Consider the following 18587-nt stretch of genomic DNA (forward strand, 5'->3'; position numbering starts at 1 on the left):
CGAAAATAATATTAATTTTCGTGTTGTTTCAAATACGCTCATTAATAAAATAATTATGATTACCGTTATCTATATTCATCCGGATCTATTCGTACACATATTTATTAAATTATATTTCAACATCGTATAATAACTTATGACATAAGGATTGTTTTGTAAACAATAGGGTCCGTGCCTTAGTTCAATGACCCTTAGCCATATTATTACGGAAATATTGTACGGTTTGGATAGTTACTCCAAATTACATATGGATAAATTACATCTGTTCCAACTGTAAAAAAACAGCTACTGTTTTAAAGTAGCTAATTAAAATCTTCTAATTTCGTAACGTTTTTTGAATAACTGGTATGTTATGAATATTTTGAAGAATGACATCATTAAACCAGTTCTCGTAATTTCTCTCGATTATAATAAATTAAGATGAAAGTCGGAATAACATTAAATGGATGTTTATTACCAGTCATATATCAATATATATTGAAAAACTGTTCAGGTTCTAACCCTTATTGTTGAAATCTTTTCTATATCAATACATTCAACATAATGTAACTCTATAAAATGAATCATGTAGACTGAATAAAAAAACATTGTACAATTTGAATTAAAAAAAAAAAAAGTTTAGTGTTCCATTATGTGACGTAATTTTCAAATTTAAAATATAACAAATGAAGTGACAGTAGAATTTCCGCTATTTTGTTTTGGAATAGTTTAAATTAAATTGTGTGGATTATTCAGATTAAAACCGCAAATGTAATTGAGGTTTCTCCACGTGAAAGTAAAAATTTAAAGACAGCCACGATTTTAGGTTTTTTTCATTTTGATTTTATTTTTTATATTGCCATTAGTGATAATTATTGACCGTTGTATGAACTATCTTAAGTCTACATACGTATACGTCTATTTAAAATTCTTAACAAGCTTAGAGGTTACTGCAAGGTCTTATATATGCGTATCACACAAATGCCATGATTATAACAATTCAAATCATCAATTAAAATATCTAACACATTTCATAATTTGAGTCAGTATTTTCGAATCTAACGATACTTAATTTTACAAGGTAGGTAACAAAGTTCAAACTTATTGTAAATGTTACCTAAGATAAATTTATACAAACTACATATTAAAAAAACTGGTTTTATTACTTTGTTTAGCATTGACTATACCCTGCTATCTAGTTAGTCTTGACATGATCACTGAGATCACGGCCGATGTTAGGATCGATACAAAAACTCGCATGTACCAATTAAGGTGAACTCTGATTATGGTAACTTACTCAAGTCATAATATAATATTGTCGCAGTTGAAATTAGTCATCCGTGGTCGTTATTTTATTGTTTGTCGTCACTAACTATTAATATACAGCTATAACTATTGAGAATGAAAACTTGAAATTTGGAACAGAGGTTTATTTTAATTATAATTCTTATAAATAGTTTTGCTCCTTTTCATGTTTCGTTTATAATAGTGTATTCGATATTCATTTTAATGATATCTTTAAGAAATATCTCGAGCAAGCCAGTTTTCGTAAACAAGTTACAAAAACTTCGCTCGAACATTACACGTTAAATTACGGGACATTTTCGTGTAAGCAATGTATCTCAATTACACTTCGGAATCTAAAACAAAATTAATAATTAAGAGAGCCACGTAATACATTCAGAATTCAATGAATACTATCACGATAATCGGAATGACATAATTGCAGCGTCGCGTGCTAATCTAAATCCTCCTGTAATTCACGGTTGGTCGCTGATCTATAATTAATCAATGGTATTATCGGTCTTAATGTTACCCTTCAACTAAAGGAAAGTAGACATTCAGGATTCGCTAAAATACATGAGGTTAAGTTTCACCATACGCCACTCGATAAGCCCAAAGCCTGTTTTGCATGCGATTTAACGGTCCTTTTTAAAATATTTGGACCGGAAATGATGTAATGCGAAACGAGCCTTATAAAATGTATTTATCGTTTCAAGTCTTGTATTTTCTATGTAATTATTTGTAACATTCAATATTTTCATAAGTAAATCAAATAGAATATGCTATATATTTTACTATGATTTTAGTATTACCTAACTTTACGTTACTATTCAACGTACTTTCATAACGCGTTTTATACAGTTCACAGTATTTAGGGTCAAATTTAAAAATAAAATACTTTTAATTATCATAATAATGTATTATATAACCAGATGTAAATTAAATGATAAAGAATGTGGTTATATATATATATATATATTTGTTTACTATATGACGTAATAAAGTTTTTTTTTTTTTATAAAAATATATTTGTGTTTATAAAAAATATTCTGAAAATAAAACTCAGCAACTTGGTAGAAGTGAAAATATATTACAAGATCTTATTTAACTTCACGTGGGTCAAATCTCGCAAGTAAATTTAAAACCAGTTACACTGAACTGATTTAAGCTTTTGCAAACTTTTTAGATCTGATGACAAAAATCTCTCGTGTACTTATCAATATCGTATTTTGATCAATAGCTTGGTTTTAAAGAGTTTGCTTTTACTATTTATATTAGAATGACAATGGTTACGTTATTACGATTACGTGAACAATATTTAAGAAGACTATTGTTTTGCTTTAGAAACAAATGCAATCGTTTCCTGACTCCGAGCTGTTGCGATTAATCAGTGTATTGTTGCTTGACTCGAGATTAATTCGTCGATTAATTGAGTTTGTCAGGTTGTAACGGTTATCCGACCGGCTATTCTAGTTCATCTCGTGTACCGCTATATCTCTCGGATACTTCTTTTGCATTGTATATACTGTTTTCTATTAGAAAACATCTAAAACTAGCTAAATTCCTTTAGACATGTCTTATGTATTAGTTGATTTTAGTCAACGGTTTGGTAATGAATAGTTTCAGAAAGACTGAAAATGTATGTGTATATGATGTCGATAAGATATCTCGTATTAGATATATTTAAAGATTATATATCAAATATTTGTGTTTAGTAAAATATTAGCGTTATGCCTTTATGATAACTCGTGATAAGACTTTGAAATTTCTTCACATGTGATGCAACTGTCACGCAATACCATTCAGTTTTCTTTAGTCGTGGACAAAATTGATAATCATAAACGTCTGTCAATAAAACTCTCCCACGCATAACCGCTATTTCTTATATAATTATACTTATTCATAAATATACGAGCATTGTCTAACGTGAAGCATCGCTTTCTCGACTGTGTGAAATTGCATATTAAAATATTTGTCTGACTAGAAATTGTATGAAACGTTTTTGAATTAGCTTCTTTTGACAACTGTGTAATTTTTTTTGGTGTTCGCTATCTAACGCAAAAGGCGCAAATAATCTGAGTAACAGAAATTTTATTGACATTAAAGTACATGAGATGCAAGAATCATTCATTAAATGTATTTTATATAACACAAAATATATTTATAGAAATATAGAAAAATATTCTAAAATATTTTTCTTAATTTAAGTTAACCGTTGAACATTTAATGCTCCGCTTATTTCAAGCATGAAAACTTTTATAACTAGTTATTTACATAAATCAGACTTATATATCTCTTTGTGGTAGAATATAAAATATTTACTAACTAAGATAACAAATTATATATTATAATGAAACTAGTGACACGCTCCGGCTTTACACGGGTGCAATTTATTAATAACGAAAATGATATGATAAAAATATAATTTATTCTCTATATGACTCCAACCAGTGAATAAAATTATACAATTGGTTCATTAGTTCCGTAGATTATCCCCTGCATACAAATAAACAAATTTTACGTCTTTATAATATTAGTATTGATAACAGAAAAGTGAGCTCAATATAAATAGAACGTTATTTAGTATCATTACAAACATGAGAACTATATCTTAAATACAGTGTAAAAGTATATCACTTGTTCAAACAATATGTCAAAAATGAGTCTAACAGTCGCTACGAGTAATAACAATAATGAGGAAATAGGTAAGTGTCATCTGATATTTTTAATTTCTTTGTAAAATTGATACGTTGAAAATTTATCAAGCAATTATTTGCAACTACAAAAAACAGTTCCCCCCTTTGAGGAGTTGAATGCTAAAATTTTTAATTTTTTGCTGTCAGAATATGCGTAATCTGTGGCGGTTTAAGTCAGTGTTAAACAATTGGAGGCCTTCAGACTTAAATTTGAATTATTATAATTATAGAAGGAAGCCTTTTGCACATGAATTTCTTTATTGTTTGCAAAAGCATAGGTTTATTCTGCCTTTACTGTTCATCTTTTCCCATTGTATATATATTTATTTTTCAAGCATTGTATGCTGAAAACTTTAAATCCCTTTGATCTCTTGGGGACTTTTTGTCCGCTCACCGTTAAGCCCACCACTGCACATAACCCTCATATTTATAAACTTTTAGGACAGTAATATTAAATTAACTAACTAACGATAAGATTATTTCTTACTCTACGTTCTATAAGATGAACAATTAATTGCACTGTACGAGTCACAATATTATGATATTTCTGAACAAATATACGACTTAGTAAATGGTGTACTTGACCGTCGTCGCGCCTACAACAACTCCTACGCTCCTCATTATTAGCATCGAAGGTTTCTCTTGTTACTTTGTTAATAACACAGCCTGTATTTAGTCTTCATTCGAAATTTACATTCGTTATATACTCATTCTATATTTAAAATTGTATATTTATTTTTAAATATGAGTTATATCAGATTTATTTTGAGAATTGTGATTACGTCATAGTAATATATAGTTTATTGACATTGGTTAAACATTGAAGACTTTAGTTTTTACGGTCATTGAAAAAATACAGTACTATTTTGACTAATCAAATACTTTTTATACAACATTAATTTGGACATAAAGTTAATTTTACAAAATAATCGCGAGAAGCGTTATTATTAGTAAGTAAACCAAATACAAGACAAATACAAGCATGGCCTGTCTTAATATCCCTTTATCTAGTTATGCAAGCAACTAAAAGATGCGTATATACATAAAATAATATGAAAACTCAGAGGTGTTTGTTTAGATTTTAGCCCTGGCCGAGCTAAACGTGTTCTGTCGACTAGACCATCTCGGCTCTTCTCTCAAATGCGTTTCAGATAAATGTTAATGAAACAAAGCTAAATAGAATATCATTAACATTTTCGTAATGCATACTCACCCACGTGTTTGCTTCTGAGCCTCTTAGTAATACAACTTAGCTAAATAAAGCTTGGGTTTGTGATCAACCCGAGCTATTTTAGTATTCTAACATGAAAACGTATCTCTGAAAGGCAATTTCAATATATTTAAAGAGTTTTACTCGATACAAAATTATTTTGGCTTATAGATATGGACATACATTATATATATTTTTTAATAAATCATATTTATTAATAAAAGCAAAATACATAAAAAAAATCAATTAGAAATATATAAACACTATACATCGAAAAGCCAGTATTTTAACATACATTTATATTTGAATCTATAATAATATTCATTTACTATTCATATTTTGTTATGTGAATAGACTATTTATATACTTAATAAAACATTGTTAAATAAATTTATTTGAAACATATAATATAGATAAATTAAAACAAAAAAATCCTTAAAGTAGCGAGTGCCCACAATTTCAACATTTACGTAGTACATGTTCTTGGGGCTCAAATTTAATTTAATAAACTGTTTTCAAAAAAATTTATGTTTTTAAATAAATTGTTCTTGCATACGCATAAACCAAATTATAAAACATGTAGGTACACTACTCATAAGACTCCCTAAGTTATTGTTATCATATAAGTCTACATATAACGTAGCGTTAATAACAATAATCGATTAAGAAGTATTAAAGCGAATCATTCTGAAGGTGATGCGTCGTTTTCATCGAGCTTTCAAAACTAGGTCGAGAGAGAATCGACTTTTTCTCGGAGTCCATTATCTGGCGATCATGTTGCAATTGCACAAATGCATTCGCTTACGCAACCAGTGGCAGATACATTCGTGCCAACAGATTGTGATACGTCAATTTGTTCATGCAAATGACCTTGTCTACAACTAGAACAGTAGCTTATAACAGAACTCCGGAGATTACATTGTACCGGATGATTGAGAACCTCCTGTTGATCAATGCATACTTGATAAAACTATACTAACAGTGAAATATTGTTTTCGTTTCTTTCCAAGGTTTTTTTTTACTATTTTGGTTAGCTCTTTCATCATTTGCACTTAAAATGTAACTTATATAACACCGTGCATTATAATTATTACGTTGTTATATATTCATGATTGGTGCCGGAAACAGATTTAGTACGAACGAAATTATATAAACGCCAGTAATTATCAATAATTTATCATTGATGATCATGTAAAATTAAAAGAAACCTAAAAAATCATTTCATAGTTCTTGCTAATAAAAAATCCAGCATTTCTCTTCTTTACTTCAAAATAGCTTACATAAAAGGTAATTTTAGATAATATGATGATAATAAGAGGAATTCGCTGTTATTATATCGATACGATTGATTCGACACCGCAATAAGCTTACGTGATTGAATTACTTACGTAATTTATTATTTTACTCACGTGAGCAGTTCCTGCATCATTTTTGGTATGAAATGCTTTACTAATCGCTTGCATAGCGGAATTTTAAAGGTGAATGACTGGACCAGTGTTGCATGTCATCAGTCTGATAACTGAATCATTTTTGCAATGGCAATTAAAATTAATTGCTTCAAAAATCAAAATTGGATGAAGGTTCAATAAATCTCATCTGTATCGCGATTATTATATTTGAGTTAATTGCAGAAGGTTAGAAGTCATTTGGTTATGTTGCGATAACCTATTATATCATATTTTGTTTAGTAATCATTAAATTGCTATAGCAATGCTTATTTTGGGAATGATTCGTTCAAAGACTATGTTTTGTTCAAAGAACAAACGTTGCAATTTATTGGCCTTATTGATTTGTCGAAACTAAAAATAATTTCTTTCATAACGAGGTCACCTTGCATTCGACACTGACTACCTGCTTAGTGTATTGCAATGCATATTATTTACACTTACAGAACGTCACTTGCTTAAGAAATAAGGTCTATTTTCAAACGTATTACATTAATAGATTGTTTCTAAACTAACGTTAGTTTCCCGTCTGTGACAATCTATTTGCAGTTGTCTCAGATAGTTTCAAGACAATTTATACCTTACTTTTCAAGCAATAAGTGCGCTTCTTGCTTTTTAACATGCGTAAATTTAAAATTTTCCGACAACGATTAGGACATTTATGCCAAATCGATATAGTCTCTATGTGGTTGGAATAGAGACTTCATCAAGAACAAAGAACTGTTTTAATATTGCTGCAGTTTTGACCTTGCCGCCTCGTCGACTCCCGCGCACGATCGAGTTGACACTGTCATAATGGATCGGAATTATTTCCCGCCTTACCCAGGTACAGTGTTCGTGTCGTGCTCATAATATGAACGGTGTTATATTCAATGTGAAAAATAATTAGGTTCATTATTGAAATGAAATATGAACGTGAGTTTTTTAGTTGTTAATTTTTACGATGCATTAAACTTGTTATGATAAATTTTCTATCTGAGAATGCTAATTCAAAATGTCTCGCAATATTTAAATTTTTAACTTTTCCAGACGGAATTTTCTCTCCATACATATTCGATGCCATTGACTTACCGTTGAGCATATAACACCTTATACAATTTGTTTGCTTTCACCACTTATACGTTGAGGATGTGTCGTAACGGACTGGACATACCTCTCCATTACTTGAAGATATTTGCATCTGAGCGTATCAAACTCACGGAATGCCGTGAAAATAACGCCAACATTAACCGTGCTTATTGTTTGATAAGCAATGTTTACGTTTGCGATAATAATCGATAGGTTTCTCAAATTTTCTTTCGACTGTATTTCGATTCCAATCTTTTGTAATTTTTTATGAATTTTCAATTTTTAATGTAAAATCAACTGTCATACTAAAATCATATATTAGGAAAATTATAACTTAAATGAACATTTATTTTGCCGACAGTTATAAAACGAAAACATCTATACATTCGATGCTTATTACGTAAATAGGTTAAAAGTCAGGTGTATTGCAAAGATCTGTACGTCATTAAAATTCGTATGAATAGCTAAAGGCCAGAGGCCATCGAAAACAAATTTTTTCACAGTTCGTAAGATTGCATCACATGAAAACTTATTCAAATATAAAATACTCAGTACATTGTTACCAATTAATTGATTCTTTAAGGTCTAATATCGATACCAAGTCACTTATATTTTCTTATTATTCACTTCAACAAATATGAAAGAAGATAAACACTAATAAACGATAATCTAATTAATAACTTCCATGATCATTGTATCAAACTACGTCCTAAGTTACTGGTACATATCCAATTTGCAAATTATCCACTCAACAGGGAGTACTAGGTCATTGAATTCGACGACGACTCGTCGGCCACGGAACACAAATTGGTTTCCTGCGGAACGCAATTTGCTTGTTGATTATTCACCAAATCGATCCTCGAAACAATTGACGTTGGGTATAACCCTTTAGTTCATGGTAATATATAATCTGACTACATATTTTAAATCAGCTTAGCAGCGGAGACGTCCTAGTGGCTAAAATACGATTATTTAAACCGAAGTTTCTGAGATCAAAATCGGTCAAGCGACAAACTCCAACCCCTCTCTACTGTGAGGGACATTTACTGGCAGTTATTTTCACAGATATGATCTCTATATATATTATTTTCAAATTTATCGATCGTGTTTCTAATTACGTATCTCAGGAACACTAAAAGGAAAGTCACAAAGGACAGGAAATCTAAAAGAATGTATCAATTTCCATTGTTTTTAAAAGTTTCTTGACAGTTTACTGTATTCGAAAAATTTAAATATTTGAAAATGAGAATTTCAATCAAATTGTCCTTTCAACGGGCGACTTATAAATTTATTATTTTATTCGTTTTCCTGTTGAAAGCGGATTTAAAAATCCTTCGCTAATTGTATGATTTTAATTTAAAATTGAAAATGTAAATTCTTCTTGAGTGCTTGGATAGCAAACAATTAATGATAACTCAAGTAAATTTATAAAAAATACCAGAAGATACAAGAACGCAATATAGGTTTTTAAAAAGTTTCAATAGCAACGGTATATTCTGAAATGCTAAAAATGTAAAGTACCTTATAATATTCAGTACAAAAAGTTGTCTTTTAAATAAAATTACTAGAAAAATATTCTAGGTAAAAGATAATCTGCTTGGTGAGTGCAAACGTGTTTTATAAAGTCATCAGATCGTTGACGTCTAGCATCAATTCGTTAGTTTATCGTGCATTACAGACAAGTTCATGGACCTTGTGCCATTTAGTGCGCCTATTATAATCGCGCTTACATGAAAATGTCTCTTGTCACCCTTATTTATGATCTTAACAGATTCAAATATCTGTGTTAGTCAGCCTGGTTACTTGCCTCATCTTAAAATAGCTATTAAAATCCATTGTACCAGACTTACTAAAACTACCATTTTATTAATACAAGATATCATTCAAAATATATAACATTTATTAACAGATGTTTCGTTTCTATAATGTTCAATAAATGTATATCATAATCGCTAAGCTATTTCAAATGTATATTATATGTGTGCAAGATTGCTTTAATCAAAGTCTGCTGTGTAAGTAATTACCATCTTCCTATATCTGAGAAGCTAATAGCACATCGTCGTATCGGCTATTAGATTTAAATTTATTTCATATTCAGCTAATTAGCGCTAATAGCTCTTCTCATTTATTTTAATTTAGGTTTTTTTTCTTATTTACATCTGTTTTATTATATATAATTTATCAATAATCAAGTTTTAGTGAGATGTTTGAATTTAATTGATTGAGTCGCCTTGTCCGCTCTCTTTTTTTCGTTGCCATGTCCTTATATAACTCCAGAACCCGTTAAGCAAGCTATAATATTTCATGATGTTCTTAGAGACATTATCTTTACAAATACAGATTTCTTTTAAACACTCGTCACTTTGAATTTTTTACGCTGAACACACCAGCGCGTTGAACTTCGTTCATATTTTTTATAGTCTCGTTTTCTTTTAAAATATAAATTTCATTTTAAACTGCTTCCATTTATTTTCCAATTTGATGCATTATATTTATCTATATTAGAATGATTTTTTTGATTCCCGTACAAGAATCCTGGAATTGCCTCGAGCTATGAAAATTGTTCTCATTTAGATGTCACAACTGTACTTGCACATATTTACTAAGTAGGTACGCCTTTTCTTTAGTGTTGCTATTATAAATATTATAAACTATAATATCTATCTTGCAGCTGATGTTCGAAATTATTGAATAAAAAATAATTAATAGGATTTTTTTACTGATGAATTCACTGATCTTTAAAAATTAAGAAAACCTAATGAAACTATAATAAAGCTAAGATAAGAAAGTAAGTTACTAAGTAGTAAGATTAGATAATTTTATTTTAAATAACTTATTCGTAATCCAATCATGGCGTTGATTAAAGTTGACGGAGGTGTAAATTAATTTAACTTTCAAAACTGATCCAGTGAAGGCACAACAATCTAAATACGTTCTTCTTCTAACTTCTGTCCATTCTTATCCATTCTATGGTACTTAAAGTTAAATAACTTAAGTACCTTTATCTTTAAGTACCTTCCCCTGTAAAACTATACTTAAACCAGAATATAAATAAAATAATTCTTCCGTTATAGGACTTGAGTTTAAACATAATCAAGGTGTACCGTTAAAAATACTTTGTTTACATTCAGCTGATGTGCCTGGCACATACTCTGGCACTATGTAGGTCGCCTGCACTGGCAATATTAGAGTTATGCGAGTTAGTGGGTTAATGTATGTATCATTGCAAGTTGGTTTTGTGCCAGAACAAAGGTACTTATAGAGTTATTGCCTTTGCGTTGTAAAAATACTTACTAAACATAAGGCTTGTCACTGATCTTGTAAATTTTTTTTCTGTCGTTTTTTTTCTTGTTTAGCTTTACGTGCTGAAAGAAAGTAGTATGGAAGTATGATGCTCGTAAAATGTCTACTTACTTTTTTTTAAAATTACAATCTTGAGCCAAGTCTTATACAGTTAAGTTTATAGAGGAATGTAAACATCGTTGAGAGAAATCTTTGAAACAAAATAATATTATAAATGTATGTATGTAGTTATTTATATATGCGTACGTATGCGTGTGTGACTAACGCGTGGAAAGTATATAAATATTGAAGGTTTAGATACCTTAGAACTCGCATCATTTCGCATGTCTGCACGCGTACGTTAAATACCAGCATCTGAACATCTCCATTTGAATCTAAGTAATGTATTTGTATGGACGGCTATTTCTGTACGGCCTTTGTGTGAGATTTGACGCCTTCAACGTTCAAATATGGATTTGAATAGCTCTACATATTTATGAATAGCGAACTATTTGTTTCAAATGTCAAATGCGACCCATTGAACAGTTTGTTTATCAATGATTTAAGTAAGAATAGATTTTGTAGGTTTAAAATATATAGGAATATAATAGAAATGAATTGAACGTATTACTAAATGTTGTTTTAACGAAACGTTTTTGGTTTTCACAAATTGCTTGCTTATCAAAATGTTAACATTTGCATAATGATCTACTTTTTAATGCCTTCTACGAACGAATTACAAGCAATTGAAAATGTTCACATTGCTACTTCAATAATTTATTTTAGAACATGAATTAAATTAATAACTTTTACAAAATAAAATTTTCTAAGACGAACAGAATATTATATTACCATTTATGTGTATTCTCATGTAAGCGACCTATGTCTTTTTGAGAATAAATGTCTATAAACATAAACATAAACATAAAATCTAAGACATTTGTATCAGTACCAGATGTTTTAATAGCTTAAATTATATCTAAATTAACTTTTTATCAAAATAATATTTATATGTTATTTTGTTTGCAGCTGTATCAGCGCGATGGTCGGCTCTCCGCGCGGCCGCAATTCGACGTGGTAGCGCGAGACGCCTGCGTCGCGAAATCACCGCGTTGAGAGAAACTCTGGATGACATCTGCGAGCCTGGTGACTGCGCTCCCCAGCCCCACACTCGAGCTCAACTGCACAGAAGGATCGAGGAGCTTAAGGTAGGCATTTGGGTTATTTTGACTATATACCGAATTAAATGATGAAAAAGTCGGAGCGGAATACATATTATGACCGAATATTCAAGTAATCAACGATATAAATATGTCGTTGATTACTTGAAAATCATACCAATATTACATTCATCGTGTTATCAGGTTAAATATTTGTCAAGAATATGATTTATTTGAAAAAGCCGACGAGTATAACAAGGGCTTTGATGTTATTGAACTATATGCCAACAATTAGTACAAATGTATTTTCAAGCAAGTATATTTCCATAAATAAATAATTAATCATTTGGACCGTCAACAAATTAAAGTATCATTAGACAACATATTGAGTCAAATAATAGATTTACTTAATTTAAATACTCTGTTCGCCCAGCATAAACGTCACGGCCATGTTATTAACAGCATATTTCTTCTCCATAGGAACGTCTTTCCCGCCTCCTAGAATGCAAGGTGTCTATGCTCAAACTGACGGTGTCCGTGAGACGCGCGCTCGGCGAAATGGAGTCGGATGATAGCGGTCTCACCGGAGACCTGACAGCATTACTGGCTGCTTGGGATGACGCTCATCAGCGGTAATTATTTTCATACGCTTATACTTACACGAAACCGGGTTTTGTCTCCGTACATTTTATTTCATATTTGAATTAAAATTAATTGCCTTTCGTGTTCCACTTCAATTGAGGACACCAATTACATAATTCGGTACGAGTAATTGCCTTCTATTCGTTTGGAAAGTAGATAATTTTGGGCTGTAAAATTTTGACTATTACATTCCTGTTGTAAGATATTTTTATCCACTTACAATATAAGACGAAGGTATCTTATCAAAACAAGGAAATTGCCTACTTTCAAAGCCAGGAAACAAGACTTGCTTGTCGACGTAAAGTTTATTTGTTACTACTTACGAATCGCTTACTGATCCGTATTTATTTTATCTAAATAGTAATCCTATGTCCTTATTTCTATCAGCACATCTAACGAGCTACTCTCACTGGAGAAGGCCGTGTGTGCGTGGGCGGAATGGGAAAGCGCATTGCGAGAATTGCAAGGCGCTTTAAGAGGTGACCTAGCAACTCTTCAAGCGCTGCGCGATCGCGGTGCAGCGCTGGCGGACCACGCCGAGCTGGCCGCGCACGTCAGACAGCTGGCCGTATCGCTCCTCGATAAGAAAAAGGTATTAACCTAATCTAATTTAACAAAGTTACAAGTAAATTGTTTTAACTTGGAAATAGCACTCAGTTTTCATTTCTATTTATTTCCTTACGTAAATTATACAAATTTTCCAATATACTATATAATGTATATGAGATTTAATAAATATATTAATATTAAGGGATTTACAAGCTCTAATATTAATATATTTAGGCCGTCTGAAAAAGTTAAACCCAGTCATCAGTTTTTCTACCACCTAGTAACACAGTAACACTGTTGATTTTCGGATTGAAAGATAGTAAAAAATAAAAGTAATATCTTAGTTCCTACCGTTAACGACACATTATTTGTATAATTAGTGAATTTTATATTTCTTGGATTGGATACTGGCTATGTCTATGTGTGAGACCACTTCATCATACATTTGGCCGTCGGCCTTTCAAATATTACTACCCTTATGTAACGTAATCGAAACAATGAATAGCGACCGTTATACAATATGTTCCTCCGTCCTCCAGGGCGGCTCGACGTGCGACTCCCTGTCGGACTCGGGCATATCGGACGGCGACAGCGAGGGCGCGGGCGGGCGCGCGCGGCGGCTGGGCGCGCTGCGGGAGCTGGCGCGCCGCCTGCAGGCCGCGCTCGCGCCCAACTCGCCCGCGCACCGCGCCATCGCCAAGGTAGCCTCTCAGATACTCACTCCACGCCCTGCTGCAGGCAGCCACCCACACTAGAGATTCCGACGAGTCACAACTGTATCGTAATATTTTTGGAGATATCTAGATTGTTTACGGGCCGTTTTAAGAGTTACTATTAAAATGTTCAACTTAATTTGTAAAATAATACTTAGGGCCTCCAATATTTCACTCCTTTGTCGCCTCAAGACCTTTATTTAAATCCGGCCCTGGCTGCAGGTGTCGGTCCCTGGTTTAAACCTGTGTGTGTTTTTTCTTTTTTTTTATCTAATATTAATTAATTAATTTTTATTTCTGTCTGTGAGAAAACAATTGTTAAGTTCGAATTATTTTGATATACATATTACGAACTATCACTTCAGTTAGTACTATAATATTAAAAAAAAAACAATTCGAACAATTTATTTAAGAAGACACTTGAAAATAATTTTACATGTTTTTAGCGTATGGAGCAAACTGAGAATGAAGTAAAAACCTTACAAGAATCCTGCCGCGCTTTGGTAGAACAGAGTATCCCTGACTTGAAAATCGACGAAGTTTCGTAAGTTTAACCAAATAAATACATTTTTTTTAAATTATAAATATACTTAATTCATCTTGATACTTACAAGATTACATAATTGTGTTATACTCGTGTCTGTTCCACGAGTTAACACTATGAAAGTCAAGTTTTAACTAATCTATTAAATTTAAAATGATTCAGAAAATAAATATAGCCATACACCTAATTTGCATTTTGTTTAAAAACAAACACATTTTCATTATGATCGTATTATTGTATTTAGTTGTAAGTTAATATTTTTTTTTTTTTCTAGACGCGATCACGCTATTGCTATTTCGAAAAATAAAACTGGAGCTGGTGATCCTGATTACAATCCTCGAAGTGGCTGGGTTTGGCGCGTCCTTCGCTCATCTATCCCCATACAGCTGTGTCTCGTAGCATTACTCCTGGCAGCCTGGTTGGTAGAGCGACCAAGGTGTTGCGACGCCTTGAACTCACTCGCACAAACATTAACACCGCAACTGCGTTATGTCCGTGGACCGCCACCGGTCTGAATGCACTTTTATAAAAATCAATGTGTCAGAGCTGTCAGCGTGACACGTGTCAAAGTGACATGAGTGTGGCCACGCTTAAAAGGAAAGTTAAGGATATTTTTTTAATGTCCCAATAACAATTTACCTAGTATTATGCTACTGGCATATGTATTTTAGTCACAATTGTGACGAGTTGCAATTGCAATAATTTTTATTTAGCTAGTTTTGGCTAATTAACAGACTGGAAACTTGGCTTTCGTCGATAAATGGAATTGTAGATGAAAGCAAGTTGCGCCGTAATGTCTTAACTGTGGTTCGAAAACACAAGACATGCACCGACAGTTTTATACAAATGGATTGTATAAAATTCATAAATGGAGTAAGATAAATGTGTTTCTATTGAATAAGAATTGCTCCGTTTATTTGAAATAAGGAAAGCCTGGTGTGGAGGGCAGAAAGAAGATTGTTGTGTCGATAAATTTAGCTTATAAGCTTGAATTGAATGAATAAGCAAAGCCGTACTAACTACAGTGTGAGTCTTATTTTTAGGTTGTGACACCAAGAACATACAATATTAGTGTTGTACTAATATTAATTGAATATTAATACTTTTTGTATTAGATTCGATTGAGTGGTTGTTTTTGTTATTAGAATTTGATTATTCGATAACGGTTCAGGGCGTAACGATAAGAATGTATTAAGTGGCTTAAGTGACATGACAAATATAACAGTGTGACAATGTTGTATTATGAAAAAAATAATTAAAAAAAGTATTCTAATTTGTGTGGGACGTGGTTTATCGTAAGCTTCGTAAAAGAATAATGAAAGTAAGAGAATATGACATATTCAAACTCTAAAGAGTAATTAAAGTTATTGTCTGCATTTTATTAGAACCATACTTAACATTAGGAACCACAGATTGCTCATAGCAAGAGTTCAAATAAATTAAATGAAAAAGTGTTCGAAAAACAATCATCTGTATCAGATGAAGTTCAAATTAGTTAACATTAGTAATAATTTACTAACACATACATTTATAAGTTTGTATGTAAGTATACCTATTTTAGTACAAGTAATGAATAGGTTACTTAATTTAGGTGTGTGACTTGTGCGCTGAGAGTGACATATTTTCAAGTACCTTTCATATTTTAATCGGTTCGCAAATCGATTCTATCGATAATTTATCATGGCCATCACTAAACGGTGCGTACTATATTTTTTAATGAAACTATTATACATTTCTTTAAAATGGTTTCTATCCATATATTATACAATATGTTCAATAAGAAATTATAGTATACCCTTGGTAGAGAAATTATAGTAAAAACTTGGTAAAAAATACTACTATTTATAATATATACATAAATGTAATTACATTATATGTATATTTTATTCTCTATTTGAAACTATATATGAAAATAAATGAACTATAATATTACTTTCCTAATATGTATTTGTGGCCTTATCTAACGTATATATAATATTTTAAGACTGATAAGATTATAAAAGTATGACATTACTTTTTACATGTTATGTATTACTACAATGTTTTTGGATACTTTATTCATATAATTTTATATTTTATTTATATTTTTTAAATAAATGACATTTTAATTTATAAAACAATTTGAAAAAATTGAAAGAGTTGCCATAGTAAATTTAAATATAAAAATATTACCTAAATATATATTTTTTAAGAAAAAGGTTAGTTTTTACCTATATTTTTAAAGCTGAAGATCTTCGGTTTATTAATTGCTATGTCAATTCTTTGCAATATTTTCAAGTTACTTCTATTTATAACTTTTAATACAATATATATTCAAGCAATTGATCTATTTCTTCGAATCTATCTGGTTTTTTATTTGTTAAATTATATTAAAAAGAATCTATATTAAAATTCAATCATTTGAATTCAGATATGCATGTTATGTTGTAATTATCTGTATTAGGTTTTCTTCTATTTTAAGTATGTGCATGATATCTATACGGTAAAATTAATGGATAAAATATTTTTTATTATTAATATTAGTGGTATTAGTATATAGTTAATATTTTAGAGTTAATTTTGCCGTCTTATAAATTAATGAAACAAAAATTAAAATAATAGCAACACATTTGTAAATATAAGTTTTCCCGCCAAATAAACTAAATTGAAAAACTTAAAAATACTTAAGGTGAAACTTCTAAATTTAATTTTGATCTTTTTTACAAATTACAAAGAGAAAAAAAGGTCAAGTTAAAAAAGTTTCTAATTATGTCTAAAATTGATATATACCATTAAATCAATTTCAATAAATATAATCATTATTTTTATTAAACTTTAAATAAAATACAATTTAAAAATATATCAAGTAAAAATAAATGTAGATTACATTAAATTGTTAGAAAAATGTGTGAATGCACATGTCTTTTTTATCTTTATAATATTGAAATTATGCGTTTCCCATTTAGAGTTGTTTTATAAAACGCAAAAAAAAATTGGGAAACTAACTTTTAATTGCTGTATTAAATTTAATACAATATGCGTCTACATCGTGTCATATCTCTATAACTTTTCTAATTTAGTTTTGTATAAGTTAATGTAGGAGACATGCTATTGTTGCATTTAAATTTTTGTTTTAAAGGAAGGGAGCATAATATAGGTTGCATAACATCGTGTTGGCTTTATGAATTGGAAATAAAAAAATGTTTTAAAAATAGAAGTTTTATTATTTATACTCTGAACCCGATATGTTAAATAGTTGTATTTTATCAAAATGAACATTACACTGTAGCCATCTTCATAGTTGGAGCCGTACGCGTAGCCGTAGTCTCCGTTGGTATCTTGGTACCTTGGGCAAGATTTCAACGACCCAAAATCCTGGATAACTTGTATTCACACCACACAACTATTATATTTTAAAATTAGGGAAATATTATAAGACTCCCTTTAGTTAATCACCGAATTTTCACGTATATTTATTCGGCACACCACAGCATGTTCCAGAAATTTTTCAAGATGGCTCGAAACATTCTCGTCGTTCATTGGTCAAACGATATCCCGATAAGTAGTAACGAACGTAGACATATATGTTTGCATATAAGAAAGGGTAAATCTATTTTCTAAATCACACAACTATTATATTTTAAAATTAGGGACATATTAATAAGACTCCCTTTAGTTAATCACCGAATTTTCACATATATTTATTCGGCACACCCAGCATGTTCCAGAAATTCTTCATAATGGCTCGAAACCTTCTCGTCATTAATTGGTCTAACGATATCCCAATAAATAGTAAAGGAGGTAGACATACTACATATTTGCATATAAGTAAGAAAGGGTAAATGTATTTTCTATGCTGTGTTGCAAGTATTATAAATTAAAGTAGGTATCTTAAATATTATTTTAAGTAATGGTGATGTGTAAAGTGATTAACACTCCCCGAAGATGAAAAACCGTATGACTGTGTGTTCATTACTATATAACCTTGAAACTGACCGTAAACCGTCAACGTTCTGGCCAAGTCCACCTGGCATTG

General features: G+C 30.8%; 1 protein-coding gene across 5 annotated transcripts in view; it reads left to right on the forward strand.

Annotated features, from left to right (window-relative positions):
• The window catches only part of LOC113401567 (klarsicht protein), a 227197-nt gene extending 209434 nt beyond the window's left edge, over nucleotides 1-17763 (forward strand). For all 5 annotated transcript variants that reach the window (XM_026641527.2, XM_026641524.2, XM_026641529.2 and 2 more), the window contains 6 exons: nucleotides 11994-12172; nucleotides 12605-12756; nucleotides 13154-13358; nucleotides 13855-14016; nucleotides 14475-14572; nucleotides 14847-17763. In XM_026641527.2, the coding sequence (XP_026497312.1) occupies nucleotides 11994-12172; nucleotides 12605-12756; nucleotides 13154-13358; nucleotides 13855-14016; nucleotides 14475-14572; nucleotides 14847-15087 (1037 nt within the window). In that variant the 3' untranslated portion in view covers nucleotides 15088-17763. The remainder of the gene's footprint in view (nucleotides 1-11993; nucleotides 12173-12604; nucleotides 12757-13153; nucleotides 13359-13854; nucleotides 14017-14474; nucleotides 14573-14846) is intronic.
• Nucleotides 17764-18587: the final 824 nt, after the last annotated feature.

Source organism: Vanessa tameamea, chromosome 20 (genome assembly GCF_037043105.1).
Source record: "Vanessa tameamea isolate UH-Manoa-2023 chromosome 20, ilVanTame1 primary haplotype, whole genome shotgun sequence".
NCBI lineage: Eukaryota > Metazoa > Arthropoda > Insecta > Lepidoptera > Nymphalidae > Vanessa > Vanessa tameamea.